This window comes from Lissotriton vulgaris, chromosome 9, assembly GCF_964263255.1.
Source record: "Lissotriton vulgaris chromosome 9, aLisVul1.2, whole genome shotgun sequence".
Lineage (NCBI taxonomy): Eukaryota > Metazoa > Chordata > Amphibia > Caudata > Salamandridae > Lissotriton > Lissotriton vulgaris.
This window is the reverse complement of record NC_141697.1, coordinates 135117629-135137554: the sequence shown is the minus strand read 5'-3', so window position 1 is coordinate 135137554 and position 19926 is coordinate 135117629. Positions and strand designations below refer to the sequence as shown.

Here is a 19926-nt window from a genome sequence, read left to right as displayed (position 1 = left end):
GTTTTGATAATGCTATGCCAAAGTTAGCAATAACCGCAAGGATTATTATGCACTTAAGAGTATATGGAATAGCGTTATCATGGAAACAGCTAAAGGACTTGGTTCCGAAAGCTGTAGACAGGCTCAGCTCATGCCAGAGCACTATCTCACATAATTCCAAGTACTCTGCCTCCAGGATTGTTAAGGCCTGCCATAGGAGTGACTTATAGGAGTATATGTGTCCATTTTAGGTTTAGATATAGGTATACTATATCTAAAGCAAAGGGTGATTACACCACCTTGCCCCAGCTGATTGATCAGCCAGTTGTGTCAGATTTGGATGGCCAGCCAGGGGTGGCATAATACATGCTGCAGCCCCTGGTAGGCCTTGGGTTCACTTAGGCCCTGGGTACCTAGGGTACACTGTACAAGGACGTACAAGAGTGACCCAATACCAATTGGTACATGCACCTAAAGTACATGGATGTCAATTTAGAGAGAGAACAGCTAGGCTGTGGGTCTGATTAGCAGGCTCACAGCCAGGGAAAGTCGTAAACCAGTGAAGCAAAAAGCAAAAATCTGGGGTGACCATAGGATTGCAGACCCTACTCTCCTACAATCTTCTTCTGGAACGAGCGGAACCTCGTCATCGAAGATATTCTCCGGTGCTGGGGCTGATCTCCTGTCGACGGGCCCTCTGATCCCGGATGGTCTTCGATCGGAAGGACGCACAAGCTGTGCAGGTCGACTCGTTGTGATCCGGCGATAGACAGAGGTTGCAAACCTCGTGATGATCACTATGCGGCAGGGGTGTGGAAATCTTTAAAAATTCTACTTGGCCAAAGGACAAAATGTTACAGGAATCTACTTGCCCTCTGTAAATTCTGCTTGTCCTACCTACTCCACAAATCACTAAAATAGGTCTGCACAGAGAGCGCCTGCACTGCAATCGGTGCAACATGCAACATACCATGCAATATATATTTCAAATGCCAGTACAATGATGTAGTGAATGGTGATGCAGCCTTACATGCAAATGTTGTACTGGCTAGTTGCACAGCATGTGTGAAAATGCATCATTGTGCACTACACCCACTTATCAGACAGTTTGCCTGTGACAGATTTTCATACGTAGTGAGTAGTGAAAAGGGCAGAGTGCAGACTGGTAATTGACTACATTTCTTGCTCTGTCTCCTGGGCAGACTGTGTCGGAATATGAACCTGCTGGACAGAAGGGTGTTCTCCTTCGTATGGGCAACTCGTAGCTCTTCAGCTTAACAAATTCTCACAAGATGTTCGGATAAACATGTGTGGATGGGAATAACTGCACTTCTTGCCCGAGTTTATCAACTCTTCATGGGGCGGGCAGCAAAATCATGTAGCAGAGGTACTGTGGTTCACTGAGATAGTATCCACAATTCTTGTCAGGGTTTCTATATGTTTAATGAAGAAGGTAAATCAATTTTCCCTTTTACGCTCCTGGGCTGGTGTAACAAGCATCATATACAAAACTGTCAGCATCGGTACGAGTGCAGTAATGGCAGCAGCAGCATAAGGTTCACTGACATGAAGAGATGCAACTCTTCGGCAGATGTGGAAATTTCTCACTCAGAATAAAAGATATGTAGTATATGTAGCACTCACACACACACATACACACACACAGCAGCAAATCAAACTTCATTCCATTCTCACAGTGAAGGATAACCAAGTTGAAGTAACTGTGAATCTAGATGTGAAGGGATCAGGATTATTGAGATGGAGGTGTAGTGAGTAATTGAAGGACTCCGCATTCTATGTCACACCTAGCAAGGACACCTAGGCTCAATCACAGTAGAGTTGGAAACGCTTTCTGAGCCTGATGGATAGTCAGAGGCTATCTTACGAATTACATTTATTTACGCTTCAGCTACCAGGATGTCTAAATCCATTATTAGCTATTCAGCTGAACAAACGCCCAAAAGTGCCACTACTCATTTTCATGTTATCTCTTAGTCATTGTGCTCCGTGACCATCACCTAACCTATTCTGCAGCCTCATGTCTAGTATTTCCTTGAAGGACCAGAAAAGGCTGTTGGAGGAAGGGAGCAGGAAGTACACCAAAACCATAAGCAGAGCACGGAACCAACACACTGCACAAATGCCAACATGTCACAAGCCCATCTCTCCCTGCTTCCTAGCTCTAGTCACATAAGGTGTAAAGGTCTTCAAATACACAAGATCCCTCCATGTATAGTGAATTTCATATCTTAGCAATTAAGGAAAATGTACAACTCCTCTCAACATGAACCTCCTCGCCACTTCAGATAAATACAATAGAAACGCACACCTTGCACTGACAGCAAATAAAGTAAACACCCCTATTTATAACAATAACATATAGAAATGTATACAGCGCCTACTCTGATAGTTGCAGGCACAAAGACCCTCCAGTAGTCGCCCCACCCTTCATTTCAGTTAAAATGTAAATACAATGAGACAAAAATATATGCTACTGTTTCTTCACACGTTTAGCTAGGAGCGGTGTAGGGGTAGGTTGCTAAAATATAGATCTGTAGCAATTATGGAACCTGTTAGATCTTAATAGCTGCCAGGCGCACTCTGAGAGTGAGCCTTTAGCCTGAGTGCTACTGCAACCAGAACTCATCTCGCATTTTCGGGCGAGGCAGAGAACGAAGACATTAGGAATCTTAGAGCATCATGGGTACGGGTGAACTAAGCAATTACAGTTATGGTGGCAGTAAGTATGTGAACTCACTGAGCTGTTTTTCTTCCTCGTGCACCCCGTATTGTCATTCTTGTAGGTGCTATGTTCTGCATCTTGAAGGATAAGTGATGGGGTGTGCAGGTAGTTCGACCTACACTTAAGAGATGCATAGCACAAGATTTATGCAGCAGGTGCGCTCACAAGCTGTGCCATCTTACTGGCATGTGGTGTTCTCCCTCACACCATATAATGACTCTTTCTGTCCTACCACAAGCCCAGCTCTTAATCAGCTACTACAGTCTAATGTCGAAGGGATCCAGGGTCAGAGCACAGCATTTTTTTCTTTTCAGTTGAGAGGAAAACAAAGTCCTTAGGCACTGGCAGAAAGATCCTTGCACATGTGCGCATCAGCTGCATATTTGTTTTATTTGGCGCAGAAGCATTGGGGTTGATGGGCCAGTACTCTGCTGCAGCACTACATAAATACAGTGGCAGTGCCTCTGCACCTGCATTCCAGATACCTGTCAGTTTCTCTGATGCACTAGTTTATCGGAGACAGGCAATTTAAGTGAAACTTCAGTGAATGGCCTGGCTGCTTCAGCCTCCGTGTCAGAGAGAAAGCTGGGGAGTGTAGCCCCTGTGAAAACTGGATGTTGTGGGAGGGGGAAGTTGGGGGATGGAGGGAGGGGTGCCTTGGGTTTAGTTTCTGAATTTAAAAAGACCAATTGACTTGCTTGCAATGTGATTGTTGCTTTATGCTCACAGCCCATCCGGGTCTTCGGAATGCTGTAGATTCTATGTTACTTTTGCAACAGCGCAATAAAATTTTGTTCTGGAAAAAAAAACTGGATGTTGTGCTGCAGCACACCTTTGAGCTCTGTTGAGGGTGCTGAGGGGGCCAGATCTCTGAGCACAGGGCCACACAAATAAGTGGCTGACCAGACACGAAAATACAGGGAATGAAAATCCCCCTCCTGCTCCACCCCCCTCCCCAGCCTCTTACAAGTGAATGCTTGAAGTGTGTTGCTTTGAAGCGATGTTTCCATGCTCCTTCATGTGCAGGTTTCCTAGGTCTTTGAGATTTCCTGTATTTCATGTCCTTGGGAAATGCACAGGCATTCTATTTATTCTGCGCAGTGTCCCTAAGTCCACCACCAGGCTGAGTTTACCAATAGTCTTAAATCAATATTGACTAGAGCCCCGCTTCCAAAATAAAAAAAATGTTTAATCGTGGATTTCCTTATAGATGATTTGTGATCCTGACGAGACAAGTTGACCTCCCAGGGTCTCCTGAAAACCACGAGCGGTTAGAAACAGGCCAAATGAGTCTATGGCGCGCTCTATAAATACCGGGCATTTGGAGTCACAGTTCATAAACAAATAAGTGACTCACAAAGTGTCCCACACTGACGGGAGGCACACATACGCCGACGGGATAAAAGACCCATGTAACAGACCCACACAGGCTCACACTAGACAACACCTATGCCCCAGGAGCATGCAGACTCACAATGAACATCGTCACAATCCTAGGCCTCCCCGCTGGCCTCTGATTCTCACCGCTTCCCTCCGAAAGCCCTCAGCCAGCTCTGTACCCTGCCACGTCTCTTGCACACCTCCTTCTCGGTGCTCTCTACAAAGCACAGATTGGTGGAAGTGACGGCGGGAGGACGCCCCCTGCAGCAGCTGGTACCTCGGACCCCTCGGCCCATTGCACGGGTGGCCCTCCGGCACGGCAGGCACTTACGCCATTCCTTGTGATAGCCACCTACTCCATTCCTCGGTGGTTGCGGGTAGAGAGGAGGCCAATGTTAACTCACTCGTTCCGATGCTGAGCTGCTGGCAGTGCTTAATCCATGTTTTAAATGGGGGGCTGGGCGGGCATAGCCATTTCCTGTGTCTGGTAATTTGATGGCATTGCGGAGGAGGGGGGGGGGGGGGGGGGGGGGGGGGGAGCGCATTCCGGTGCTCACGTGGATTCGAGGCCTCCAAAGGTTCTCTGACGTTCTATTACCCATTTCTGACTGATTGTGAGCCTCATGGTGCCCACAGCTCCGATATTATTTATGTGATTTAATGTCTACTTGTCCGTCGGACAAAATAGACATTAAATCTTCTTGCCCATCATGAAAATCAACATGGTTCGGGCGTCGGGCGATATGATTCCTGTGAGAAGGTGGCCTGATATGCAGTGCTCACTATTCTAGTGAGCACTATGTATCAGTCCAGCAACCCTTATTGATGATTGGTTGTAAGTCAACCTTATAGACCAGCTAATCTAGTAGCGTGGATACGAGCAGTCTAAGGCTAAAGACTCGAGAGGGCGTGTTAAGCCAGCTGTTTACCACACATATACCCCTTGAATACCCAGTGAAAGGACACCACACAAGTGTTATGAAAATAACCAAGATATTTATTAAGAATCACAACAGCCCTGTACTCTTTATGAGGACAGGGTACTAAGCACAAAACAAAACCTTTACGAAAATACTTAAGTTAGCACAGTATATACAAATGCCCGAGGGGCACGGAAAACCATATACTCTGAAAGTGGAATGCGAAATTACTAGCAGGTAAGTACAGTACTAATAGGCTTTGGAATCGCTAGATCTTGACTATAGAATCTTCAGATTACTTCTAGGAGACCCAGGGGACTCGGGTGCAGAGTGTGCACTCTCACGCGTGATGCGGGACAAAGTCTATGGTAGCTAGTAAAGACAAAGTTAGTGTTCTCGGGCGAACCCGACCTGGTGGGAGGAAAACGAAAGTGGATTCTGACCCTTGGATAGTGAGGCTATGCTGGGGCACCGAAATGCCGAAGTTACCTAGCCCAGGGGCTGCAGCTGCATAGGACTCAAAGGACGTCGGGAATCCTCGTAGACGGACCAGGAGCCTGGAAGAAAGAAGTTGCTGGCAGGCGACCAGTGAAGAAAGTTCGATGGATCCAAGCCTGGATCGAAGGAAGATGACACCTGAAAGCAGAGGGGACCAAGTTCGTGACTACTAGCCAGTAGTCAGGTGGTACCAGGAGGGCACCGGATGGTAGTCACCTCGACTAGGTGAGTGGGTGACGCTGTGCTCGCAGATCTCACGGACCAGGAGGCGTTGTCGGCGACCAGGATGGAGGAGCGAGCTGTCCCACAAAGATTGAAGCTGTCGGCGTCGCTGGACCCAGGATTGGGCAACAAAGCCTTGGCAAATTCAAGCCCACGCGGTGGACTCAAAATGGCGTCTGGAGTGGACCAGGAGGGTCCGGGGTGCCTCTCTTGAAGAAGGAAGCAAGGGCCAGTCTGGAGCAACCAGACCAGCAGCAGTGATGTCGTCGGGCGTCGTTCAGAAGGCCACAAGCCAGCCGGCTAGTAGACAAACAACGCGGTGCACAGCAAACAGCAGAAGGGCCCCACGCAGATCGTGGAGATGCAGGGAGGCTGACCTTGGGTGCTGGAGCTGCGCAGGGTTGGGGCTTCTCGGACCCCAAAGCACTCACCCGTGGAGGACACGGTGGGCTTGTTGTAAAGATGTCGTGCAGTCTTGGCGATCGTCGGTCCCTCGAGGTCTCGTCGCACTCACGGTTCTCAGCTTTGCTGTAGAGGTGAGTAGAGGTCAGAGGTGCCAGGGAAGCCGGGTCTCGTCGAGCTGGGTCGTCGGATTCGTGATGAAGGACTTGCAGCAGACCGCAGTGTTCTTTAGGATGGTGCCTGCGGATGCAGGGTGACTACTCCTTAGCCACAAGGGAGAATCTTGATGAAGAAATCTTGAAGTCCTTTCGCAGAAAGTCGTGTCTTGATTCCAAAGATGATCTAATTTGAACAGGGGGCCCGCTCCCATCTTTATACTAAAAAAGGGGGCTGACCCGGTGACTAGGTCCTGCCTATGGGTGGGACTAGGTGGGGGGTGGTTACACCCCTTTCCCATGCCGGACTTCCCCAGGCCAGGGGCTGGTGTGCCCCTGGAACTGGTTCAGACTGGCCTATGCGTAGTGAGCACCGGGGTGCCACTCAGCAGTCACCTTCCTGAAAAGCCCTGCCTACCCAGGATACACAAAACCATGTCTGGGACGGTGCTAGCACCGCCCCTGACAGGAAACCCTTTGTCCAGGCTCCCCTCGCTGGAAGGACTCCCAGCTGTAGGGGGTCAGACTCGTGTCTGTGGTGGCAGCATCCATTTTGTGGAGCTGAGGCTTCAGTTAACTTTAACCGGGGTTCACAGTTACATACATGTCGTGTCCCTCTAGAAGGGTGGAATGCTAACCCCGTCACCAGAATTGGCGAGGGGTTAGTATTCCAATTCGTATGACACCTTACTCGACATGTTTTGATAAAGCAATACCAAAGATAGCATTTAACCGCGAGGATTATAATGCACTTAAGAGTATATGGTATGCGATATCATGGAACAGCTATTAGGACTTGGTTCCGCAAGCTGCAGACAGGCTCAGCTCATGCCAGAGCACCATCTCACACGATTCCAAGCACTCTGCCTTCAGGATTGTCAAGGCCTGCCATAGGAGTGACTGATAGGAATCTGTGTGTCCATTTTAGGGTTAGGTATAGGTATACTACACCTACAGCAAAGGGTGATTACACGACTTTGCCCCAGCTGTCATGCAGCCAGTTGTGTCAAATTTAGGAGGCCAGCCAGGGGTGGCATAATACATGCTGCAGCCCCTGGCAGCCCTGGGTACACCTATGCCCTGAGTTACAGGGTCTGATAAGGTGGCCCAGTACCAATTGGTAAATGCACCTAGGGTACATGGAATCCATTTTACAGAGAGAGCAGTAGGCCTGGGGTCCTGATTGGCAGGATCCCAGGTCGACTATGTCAAAAACCAGCTAAAACACAGGGCAAAAAGTTGGGGGCAACCATAGTCAGGAGGTACCTTCCTACAATTCCCCCACCCCTGATGCGGGAATTTTGCCTGGCATTTCGGGCATTTCTTTCCATGTGGTGTAGGCCGCACGGCGTCGATAGGCCTAACAGCCCACTTCGATGACCGGAATGGAAGTTATGTCGTCGAGAAGCCTGGTCTTCGATGTCGAGGGTAGTTTCTTGAAGTTTGTGGAAGTTTTGCGCTTCGAAGTTGCTGGAAAAGTTTTTCTAGCCGGAGCTGAGAAACTTTCATCTGAATCCAGTGGCGGAAAAAAAACAATCTAAGGATGGAGCAGATGCCCATGCGCAGTATTGTCCAAGGGAGGAGTCACCTATATCGTGACTACAAAGACTTTCCCAAGAAGACAACAACCTGCAATCATCAGAGCGCAACACCAGGTGGCGATCTAATTCAGAGTGTACGATCTGCAGCTCATATGCCTCGAACAACTAGTATGGATTGTTTAGATATTTCCATCAAAGTTGGTGTCGACAACACACTTTACACTATCCTCTTCACCAAGCCAACAGCTAAGAATACCTTGTTAAAGTATAACAGTCACCATCCGCAAGCTTTGAAGGATGGCCTCCCTTTTGGACAGTTCCTCAGTTTACGGAGGATTTGTTCTAGAAGGGTTGATTACTTTGCTGAAGCCAAGAAGCTTAAAGAAACTCCATGCACAAGGTTATCCCAACAAACTGCTGAGTCTCTCAAACAAGCGTGGTACAATGACTGTGATGCTTTACTTATGGTGAAGCCTAAAACACCATTACCCAAACTAGTATGTGTTACCACTTTTGGGACTGCTACCAATGACATTAAGAAGCTAGTAAAGAAACACTGGCCATTGCTAACTTGTTTACCAGAATTGGTGGATAAACCATTGTTCTATTTTAAGAGAGGCTCAAACTTGAGACCGATTGGTTCATGCCTATAGAACATTTGAAAATCATGTGGTAGACGACATGAGACAGTTAAGTCCGATGGTCGGACATTACAAATGCAATCATTGTACAGCATGCCTGAAAACTGTTAACTACAATCCTTCGAACTCAATGGTAATACAATTGTTTTAAAGTGTTTTTCCAATTGCAAAGCTTCAAACGTTGTCGACTGTATCCAATGCCCTTGTTGCCTAAGATACATTGGTAGAACGACAAAGGTCGTCAAAAAACGAATTTTACAACATCAGTCCAGGGTCCGTTGTAAAACTGAAAACGTACCACTCGTTGAACATTATGTTCAAATGAAACATACAGAAAAAGATATGTTGTGGTGGGTCGTGGAGGTTCTGAAACCCACTATGAGACAGACCAATGTAGACCAGGCTCTCACACTAAAACAACAACGCTGGATTTGCTGCGCAGACAGTGAAACAGGGTTTAAATTCTGTGACTGAATGACATACATTGGCATGCCTTTAATGAAATCAGTGTTTTGTCTAACTCTGTAATCTCAGTTATGTTGTTCATATGTCTTATTAGAAGACCGCTCAGCCATGCATTATCGTTGAAGCTAGATGTTCTATACCTGTTCCCTAGATTTCTAGATATTAAATTGTCCATCTCACTAACTATAGCTGTATATAGAGGGTGAACAGTTGAGGATATATGTTGGTTATTGACACAAGTGTTTTAAGAGGTTTGATTGTAATTTCCTATTGTCAAGTATATAACAAGATTATACGAATCCATTCACGTAGGTTTCTAGAGCAACTCTATTTATATTTGTACATAATAATTTGCCTTTGTGTGTGATTTTTACACAACATCTGTATGTAAAAATATAATTTTTGCTGGGGGCACCATTGAGATATGTTCGGTTTTGTGTATTATGGAACTCCTGTTTAAATGCTCCTTTTGGTGTTACATAAGGTTATTCTGTGTATGCTCTAATGTGCATTTTTTAATGTTATTTTGTGCACTTCCTAATTGAAAACAGTAGGTGTGTCCCTCACCAATTGCCAAAGGGGTTCACACACAGTTGACCCTGTATCTACACGTTTCCTAGTCGATCTTGAATATAAGTTCAGTGGCTTGCTGTCCTTTTTCAGTATTGTCTAGGCATCATGTGGAATACTTCTGGGCCACGACCTTTAAAACAGATGCTGTGAGCCCGTATGCTCCATATACCGTCTTTTGATCCGGACTGCTGCCACTAGCTGAAAGTACACACGTTGACTTCGTGTTGTCACTATTCGTTATTAGATAACGGCTCTTTGTGGCACCCTAAAATATGTACGTTTAGTTAAGGTTTCGATATCTGTGCCACATTGCTATTTCACAGAAGCGTTGCAGTGTACCTTTTAACAGGACCCTGTTTTCGCATTGCCCATCCTATAATCCCATATTAGTGGTCTAATGTTTGGCCCCCCGGACTAACATACACACACGTATTATGCAGTGTTGAGTGAGATCGGCTGTGCCGCAGTTACTTAGTTCACACTGTTTCGGTTAGCGGCACTTGCATACAATCGCTGACTTGTTCAGATACGTTCAGCTTGATTATGCATTGCGAGATTCAATACGTTTTGTGCGCACTGGCTTCATTATGTATTGCGAGTATGCAAGCATAGTTGTTTATTTAGGCTCATGGATCAGCCCATTAACACAGGTCTCTACACGCGTTTGAGCATGTGTTTTTAAATGTATAATGCTGTCAGCTAGCATAGTCTGTGAATAATGATCTTCCACTTGTCCTCCATCTATAATCATAGAACAGTTAAAGATTGCTATGTCATCTTACTTGGGCTCCATGGCGTGTGCATACACCCACCATGACGAGCACATGAGTCTGTGTTTCACTCATCAGCAATTACACAGTTATGTGCAACCATTTGGTTTTTCAATTATTAGTTGTCATTAGCATTATTATAAAAGCTTGTGTTCTGGTTTACACTAGACACAGTATGCTAGTCCAGCCATTGTCATCCTTTGAAAGACACAAATTTGATTGTGTCTATAATCAGCGGTACAACGTTAGCCTGATCAATTATGCCTGGCTGTCCACCAACTGCTTTTATAAATTTTGCATTATATATCGGTCTGTCATTTAGACCATGCTTACACATTAAGACATCTCATTTATGCAGATATCAGTGAATCTTCACGAACTGAGGTGCGGCTATTGCACTGCCATTGCAGATTTCTCTGCTGGTCCTAATATTTACACGACATTCTAGATCATATATCGGGTACGTGTTTTGTAAATCATCGATCCCTATATCATAATCTGGATCAGGGTAATAACACCTTTTTGGTTGACAACTGTCTTTTCTTGACAGTGCCTTGATTGCGGATTTGAACATAGTTTCATGTTCAGACAAGCTTCAATATTCCGTGCACAAGTTTCATGCTGGATTAACGAAGAATAGAAGAAAGTGTCTCTCCTGCTCGCTCTCAGTCATTTAGGTAAGGTGGTGATACTTTAACAGCATGTTTGTACCTGGGAAGTGCACAAATTTGATAAATGGCACTGTACGATGACAATTTTGTTAAAATCACGAGTTATGTTTCTTTTCTTTTACACACGGGTTTACACACGGGTTTCCCCTCTATTAGTGTGATCAACTGACAGCATAATCAGGTTGACACATTTGGTAACACATTGTATTATGTCCACATAGGAGTCCTCTTTTTTTTGCAATACCTATTGTCCTGATAATGGTCTGAGGGACTGACGCCACAAGACCGAAACGTCGACCTTGCCATCAACTCCAGAGAAACTTGTTGTTCTTAAGTGACGTCTATTCTCATGAGGAGATCAGTCGCTTTGCTATTTATGTTGGAGCTGATGTTTTGTTATGAACTGGCTGACTAATTTGATTTGACACCTTTTCATGACATATTGCGGATTTGTTTCCTTTTCATGTACTCTTTTTAAATTTCTGCTATATAAAAATACAGATATTTTCATATAAATAGGATTTCCCGTGTGTTCTGTGTTTATAATTCACATTTAATGCTTTTGTCTAAAGACACTTTGGTGGTTGTTCTAATATGACTTACCCTCCAAACAAGTTGCAATTAATAGAATTCCTTTAGTCAAACGAAATCCCTTGAAGGCCTTCTTCACCTCTGATGGTCTGTCAATGTGACATCCCTTGCACCAGGAGTCGCACAACGTGAAACAAGAAGTTGACAAAAAGTTGAAAAAAGACTAAGTGTACTGCTAGTCCGGATCTGCGCTGGTTGGTGCGGGAAAAGAAAAAGAAAGAACTGACGTCAGTGTGCAGGGGTGGTGTCTAAGTGGTACCTTCGACGTCATTCTGGCGATCACGACGCTAACGACGGACACAGAGTCAACCAAAGCTACCTATCAACGCACAGGGGTACTGCTAAAGAAAAATTCTCCAGATCCAGTCTGACGCCTGGACGTAATTCTAAGGTAAGGAATCCATAACTAATAGTCTATTTCAGATATAAAGTACAAAGTACATTTTTCTAAAATTGGTCAGGATCTGCTTATTGAGTTGTGTGTCCATTAATAATCACTGTTGTGCAATAAATCTCTTACACTCCCCTGTGTTAGGCGTAAGGCTGCTCGCCCACAGTACCACTAATAGAGCACTCTGGGGTTTACATTGAGCCATTGAACCCCTTGACTCTATGCATGGTATTACCACCTAGTGCAATATCATATACAGGGAAGACTTCCCACAGAAACTACTTTTCTCTTGTACACAAAATAATACAGATTACAAACTTCATGTTATGTAGCTGATGCAAGGGCATGCCTGCTCGCGGGAGCCTTCCGACAACTGCAAAGTTCCCAAGCAGCACACACCAAAATGATTACATTTATTCTCATTTTATTGTTTCACATAACCAACAGTGGCTGGAATACATGAACTGCCCTAATAGTGCTATTTTTTTTTAAATGTTAGAGAGCACAGAGATGCTAATCTGCAAAACAAATGCAGAAGTGGCCATACTTTTGCTGCTGGCAAATTTTTTTAATAGCTTTTTCTGAAGGACACTATGCAAAATTACTACAAGCATGCAGTATTCTAACTTCTAAATGAAGTTAGAGTATAGAAAATACATCCAAAAGAAAGAACTACAAAGTTTTGTTGGAAATGTAAACTTCTCTAAGATGCTACTTTTTAACAAGAAGCAAGGCAAACCTCGAGAAGTCTACTTGCCCATTTGCAATGGTGAATCAAATTTCATCTAGGGAAGATATTTTTAGAGACCATTGGTCCAGACTGGTGAAAGAGATGGAGCTGGCAAATAACAGGTGTTTTGTTAATTCAGAAAGAGCAATAAAGATGCCCATAAATCTTGTTTTTATTTTGACACGTTTGCTATGCATTCAAAGACAGAGGTCAAATGTAAAGCTTATGTTTTAAAACAAATTACTGCTTCTTTTATCCTGGAAATTGGTGTTTATATTTCTTTCTCTGACTGCAAAGTTAGAAGATTTTGTAAGGTGAACTGTCTGACATCGAGCTGGGCATGCAACATTAAAAAAGCTAGTAAATTAACTGTACAAATATTTCAGTAGTTAGGAAAGCTTTTTTTTGTACTTCTGAAGTAAGATGGAAACAAAGATTTAATAGGATCAAACCAACTGTGAATACTTTACTCAATGATGTGCAAATGATTAATATTTCCTGAAACCAGATTTCCACAAATTATCATTTGTACGCAGTATAGTTTTATAAGCAAATCGTCATGCTATTAGCGAACTAAGACAAAAGGTCAGGGGTCACAGGTACCCTATAAGCAGGCCATATCTTTATTATACATAGAGCAAAATGTGTATTAAGTCAAACGAAAAGCTTTTTCATACAGCTGAAATCACATTTGAAAGTATGCCGGTATGCAATAATGAAGAAAAAGGCACCTTAGTGAAATAAAATATTTGTCTTGGACCACACAGTTTGAGATTAGATTATGGGTCAAGCGTATTAAAATTAGGTCAAGTAGATTATTCAAGTTACTAGACATTCAGGTCTGGTAAAATTTTTCAAGGCTTGCAAGGTTAAGGTTGGTACATATGTCAGAGATATAAACCGGTCTTTACAGGTTCAAGATAGCATTTTTTTAAAAGAATTACCATTAGTCATTCTGGAATTCAAATCAAAAGCATAGCAAGTTAAGAGGGATGAGACTTAAGCATATGAGGGCAAACACTCACTAATTTGGCCACTTACTGCTTCCTTCCACTTCATGAACTCATTTTCTGTGAATTCCTGATTTGAAACAAACTCAAGGCGAAATACCCGTGTGTCATTGCCATGCCTGCATTAAGAGAAAGTAAATCAGTTGGAGAAACATGCTACTGTTAATTGATATGTGCACTGCAAAAAAGCCCAGTATATAAATCAAACTGAGTTGTAATTTGAGTCCAGTGAGGTAAGTGTCTAGAACAACATTTCTCTTCTATATTAAGTAATCGATAAACAGCAATCCTCTCACAATGAAAGAACAGCAGCAGATGCAGTGGACAAAAACATGCAGCCAGAGTTGAGAGCAAATGAAGAACTTCTACTAAACAATCCTTGTCAAACGTCTGCTATGACACAAAGCAGAAGCATCCGATTCCACAATGACACTCATTGTTAGCGTTAACTGATAAAAGAAACTACTTCTTCATTTAGGTCTACTGTGGCAGAAGACTAGTTTCGAACAAGTGCTCTACTTAAAGTACCACGAAATAGGGCCAACCAATATTTGTCAATAAGACAGAAGCCAGGATAGTCGAGAATTAAATAATCAACTACAATTTAGTAATCTTTTATACAAATAACCTTTCTTTGCCTATCCAGAAAAGCTGCCAAAGTCTCAGCTATCATGATACAATACGCTTACCAGATAACATCATCGTCTGTGCAATCATTTTTAAAAACAGGGGTCCCGCAGAAGCATGGCTCTCTCAACTCATTCTGGTGCTCACTGTAATCAAGAGGTCAATAGCAAGGCCTGCATATTTTCACAAATGCTACTGATAATATACTCTGCTTCTCCATTAAGAAAGCAGCAAAACATATTTTTCCAAGGAGCACATCATTGCCCCCTGTGAGCCATACAAACTCCATTAGTCGCTCGCAACCGGACCCTTCACCACACACACTCACTTACTGCCATATCATAAAAGCAAAACCACACCATTCCCTTCCCTTTACATAGTACTTATGTCCTGCTATTTCTGCATACAAATTTGCATTATTCAAGAGTTTTCGGCTACTGTCATAGTAATGAAGTGACTGAACTGTAGCAATGATCTTTCTGGTGGATATTTGATATACCTGCAAATTCTTCCCCTTTTGATTATCCCAGGGTACAAGACTGGCATTCAAAAATTTGCAATAATTCTCCTGCACAAGTAGATGGAGTCAGCTCCATTGCAATGTTGGTTATTGAACACATAAGTCACTGGACCCCCATCACACAACCTGGCACCATGACATTTCTCCATCCATTTTTTCCAAGATCTTAGAGGCAGAGGTGAGGGGAACTCAATTCAACAGTGAGTATGCAGTGTAACAGTACACATTTGGAACCTTATTGTTCAAATGCCTATGACCATCTTTCAGAACAGGGAGGTGCACAAGATCAGTTAAGAATCTGTAGTTAGAAGATCCACCATAAAGATTTTGCAAAAGGCACATCATTTTTTCTTCTGATGATACGCCTACCTGCAGATTCCTCCTCCATCATAATAGATACCACAGCTGTAATGCCTGAGGGTCTGAAGGAATGATCAGACCAAAAATAGTCAACATGGAATAAGTGAATTGGTCATCCCTTCTCATTTACAAGTCCAAGTTATATTGCTTGCAAACGTATCACTGGAAGCCTATGTTTAAGCGCAACATCCATTTTCTATGGGCACTCCCTTGGCCATTACCTAAGAGGGTGCCTTTGCTCTGGAAAAATGAGTAGGAATTCCTTCTGGTGGTTCCTTCTTAACAATGGCGTAACAGATATTAATGCCGAAATGAGGCTGAGTCCTCTAATGGACTGCCTTCCAATTTTTACTGCCCACATATCCAACAAATAGTTCTCCATAAATCCAAGAGTTAATCGTCAGATCAGAATTCCTTTGTCCTGTCAATGTAGAAGCTTATCACATGAGGAAAGCTCTACTCACTGTAGCTTTGCCTCCTCTTTGGTGCGACGTTGTGGGGAAGAAAACGGACAAGCGTAACAGGCTGCTCAAAGGAATGGGGTAACCACATTTGGCAAGAAAGCTGCTTTTGTCCTGAGAACCAGCTTGTCTGAGTAAAAAGAGGCAATGGCCGGTTGGACACAAACTGTGTGCAACTCACCAATGCTCTGAGGCAAAGTGATAGCCACCAAAAATAGTAAAGAAGATCAAAATGTACTACTGGCAATTGCGCAAAGGTTTGAGTTGAGCCTGTATCAAAACACTTTGACCTGATTAAGACATAATCAAAGGGGAAGGAAGAATGAATATGCTACTTACCAGTATGCATCTGTTCTTGGCATGTAGGGCTGCTAACATTCATATCTTAGCATTAGATCGCCACCTAGTGTTGGGTCCGGATGATCGCACATTGTTGTCCTGGAAGAGTCTTCGAAGTATCCTGAGATGGGTGGCTCCTCCCCTGGACTACAGTGCGCATGGGCATCGGCTCCATCCCCAGATTGTTTTTCGCCATTGTGGCAGAGGATGGAGTGAAAAGTGTAAAGGATGTCCATGCTAATGATTGAATACAATAGTATATCTGCAGCTGCGACGGGCACCGGGGAGGAGGGTGGGCGATATGAATGTTAGCAGCCCTACATGCCAAGAACAGATGCATACTGGTAAGTAGCATATTCAGTTCGAGGCATGTGGGCTGCTAAATTCATATCTTAGCATAGAATACATAGCAGTCCCTCCATTAGCGGCGGTTGCCCGTGCCAGCTGCAGAAACCTGAAAAAGTGTTTTGAGAACAGCCTGCCCTACAGCCGCTTGCTGTTTGGAATGTACATCAACACAGTAGTGTTTTGTAAAGGTATGTGGTGTAACCCACGTGGCTGCTCTGCAGATGTCCTCTAGAGGAATGTTTCCTAGGAAAGCCATGGATGCCCCCAACTTGCGTGTGGAGTGTGCCTTTGGGGGTATTGTTAAAGTGCGCTTGGCTTTTTGATAACAGATTTGAATGCACTTAACAATCCATCTGGCTATTCCCGCTTTGGAAATCGGGTTGCCTTTGTGTTGTGGTGAAAAGGCAACAAAGAGTTGTTTCGTCTTCCTAAAGTGTTGTGTCCTGTCTATGTAGTACATCAATGCCCTCCGTACGTCTAACGTATGGAGCATTCTTTCTGCCACTGTCTGTGGGTTCTGGAAGAATGCCGGCAAATCGATAGTTTGGTTGAGATGAAAATGTGACACCACCTTTGGAAGGAACTTGGGGTTAGTACGTAGCACTACCCTATTTGGATGAATTTGAATGAAAGGCTCTTGTATTGTGAGCGCTTGCAGCTCACTAACCCGCCTTAGTGACGTAATCGCAATTAGGAAAGCAACTTTCCACGACAGGAATTGCAGTTCACACGAGTGCAGTGGCTCAAATGGTGGTCCCATCAGTCTGGTGAGGACCACATTGAGGTTCCACACCAGAGCTGGCGGTGTTCTTGGGGGAATGACTCGTTTCAGACCTTCAAGAAACGCTTTAATGGCAGGCACCCTGAAAACTGAGAGATGCTGCCTGTTTTGAAGGTAAGCTGCGATGGCGGATAGGTGTATCCGAATAGAAGTGAACGCTAGTTTGCACTTATAAAGGTGTAACAGATAGCAAATGATGTTAGGGATAGATGCATCTAGCGGGTTTATGTCATTGTCCGCACAGTAAATGACAAAACGCTTCCACTTTGCGGCATAGCATGCTCTGGTTGACGGCTTCCTCGCCTCCTTGATGATGTTCATGCATTCAGGAGGTAGGTTGAGGTATCCAAACTCTAAGACTTCAGGAGCCAGATCGCCAGGTTGAGCTGTTGCGGATCTGGATGCTGAATTTCTCCATGGTTCTGCGTCAGAAGTCTGGGCGTGAGGCGCAGTCTTTGATGCGGTACCACTGAGAGTTCGAGGAACGTGGTGTACCAGGCTTGGCGCGCCCACGTTGGAGCAACTAGGATAAGTGTCATTGAGTGTTGCCGTAGTTTCCTCGCCACCAGTGGTATCAGAGGTGTCGGGGGAAAAGCGTAAGCAAATTTGCCTGACCAGTTCATCCATATCGCATTGCCCTGCGATTGGGGGTGTGGGAACCTGGCGGCGAAGCTTTGGCATTTTGTGTTCTCCCTTGTGGCGAACAGGTCTATGTCTGGACGACCCCACCTTTGGAAGTACGGCTGGAGTACCGATGGATGTATCTCCCACTCGTGCATTTGATGGCTGTATCTGCTGAGCAGATCCGCCATCTGATTGTCCTTCCCTGGGAGGTGTTCTGCCATGAGGAAGATGTTCCTCTGAATGGCCCACTTCCACATGCTCTGAGCCAGGTGAGACAGCTGTGGTGAGTGGGTGCCCCCCTGCTTTTGGATGTAGTACATCGCGGTCATGTTGTCCGTCCGGACTAACACCACCTTGTTGCACAGATGTACAATGAAGGACTTGAGCGCCATGAAGATCGCCATCAGTTCTAGATAGTTGATGTGCATCTTCTGTTGCTGCGTCGTCCATAGTCCCTGCACTGTGTAAGTGAGCAGATGAGCTCCCCATCCCTGGAGAGATGCGTCCGTTGTCAGGATAACCCATGTGGCACTGGCTCCTGGAACAGTCGGCCCTTGCAAAGGTTGTGTGGAGTCCACCAATGCAGAGAGTTGTATGCCCGACTGGTAACCAACACTAGGTCTGTTAATTGTCCCTGAGCCTGTGTCCACTGATTTGCTAAGCACTCCTGGAGCGGGCGCATATGCAACCGTGCGTGCGGGACTATGAAGATGCAGGAGGCCATCATGCCTATCAACTGCATGAACACTCTTGCTGGCAGTGAGTGTCCCGGTCTGAATTTTTGGATTAGAGACTGTATGCCGTCTATCCTGACCTGGTTTGGTTGCGCCTTGGCCGTCAGGGTATTGATTGACGCACCCAGAAACTGCCGGACATGTGCCGGCTGAAGGTGTGACTTTGGGTAATTCAACGAGAAACCCAGGTCGTGAAGGAGATGAATGGTAGTTGACATGTCCGCGGCGCACTGCTGTTCCGACCTGGCTTGAACGAGCCAGTCGTCAAGGTAGGGATAGACATGGATGTTCTGCCTCCTGAGGTGCGCTGCCACTGTCGCCAGACACTTGGTAAACACCCTTGGGGCAGTTGTGACTCCGAAGGGTAGGACTTTGAACTGATAATGCGTGCCCTGGATAGTGAACCTGAGGTACTTCCTGTGGGACGGGTGTAGCGGAATGTGGAAATAAGCATCCTTGAGATCTAAGGTTGCTAAGAAGTTTCCTTTGTTTAACATAGGAAGAATTTGTTGGAGTGTAAGCATGTGGAAATGCTCTGACAGTATGTACAGATTGAGGGGACGGAGATCCAGAATTGGTCTGAGAGATCCATCCTTCTTTGGAATGAGGAAGTACAGGGAATAGACCCCTGTGCCTTCCTCCCCCACTGGCACGAGCTCGATTGCTCCTTTTTGCAGCATCACCAACACTTCCTGCTGCAATAAGTGCAAGTGCTCTGCGGACATAGGCTTTTGCCTTGGTGGAATGTTGGGTGGAGTGGATTTTAACTCTAGACAATAACCGTACTGGATAAGCTGTCGCACCCACCTGTCTGTGGTGATGTTGATCCAGACGGGCAGGAACTGCTGTATTCTCCCCCCGACAGGTGTTAAGTGGTCGGGGGGCAGTGACAGCGAGTCACTGGCTGCTTGGGGCAGAGGAGCGTGAATTGTTGCCTCCTTTGCCGCGTCCTTTGTTGCTGTTTCCCCTGTAGCCCCTCTTGTTTTGTTTGGGGTACGAGGATTGTGCTCCACCTCTAGGGAACTGTGACTGCTGACCCAACTGTCCTCTGGTGACTCCACGGGCACCTGAGCGACGAAAATTATTGCCACGAAACTGCTGTGATTGTAGGGCCCCCATAGATTTAGCAGTTTCAGTATCTTTTTTAATTTTTTCCAGGGTGGTGTCAACATCTGGACCAAACAGTCTATCCGGGTTGACTGGTTGATTAAGTATGGTTGTCTGAATGTCAGGTTTGAACCCTGATATGCGGAGCCACGCCTGCCTTCTGAGCATAACACTGGTGTTAATGGCCCTAGCGGCTGTGTCCGCGGCATCAAGTGCACACTTTATGGCCGCGTTGGAGATCAGTTGCCCTTCTTGTATAATCATTTTGGTGCCCTCTTGAAACTGCGGAGGCAGGTGTTCCACAATCTGCTCTAGTGTGTCGTAATGTGATCTATCATAACGT

The 19926-nt window shown here is 45.1% G+C and overlaps 1 protein-coding gene across 1 annotated transcript in view; it reads right to left on the bottom strand.

Moving 5' to 3' along the window:
• RTF1 (RTF1 homolog, Paf1/RNA polymerase II complex component) overlaps positions 1-19926 on the bottom strand; it is a 337563-nt gene that overhangs the window by 219086 nt on the left and 98551 nt on the right. Inside the window, exon 10 of the mRNA XM_086937201.1 lies at positions 13714-13801. Coding sequence (XP_086793327.1) covers positions 13714-13801 — 88 coding nt within the window. The remainder of the gene's footprint in view (positions 1-13713; positions 13802-19926) is intronic.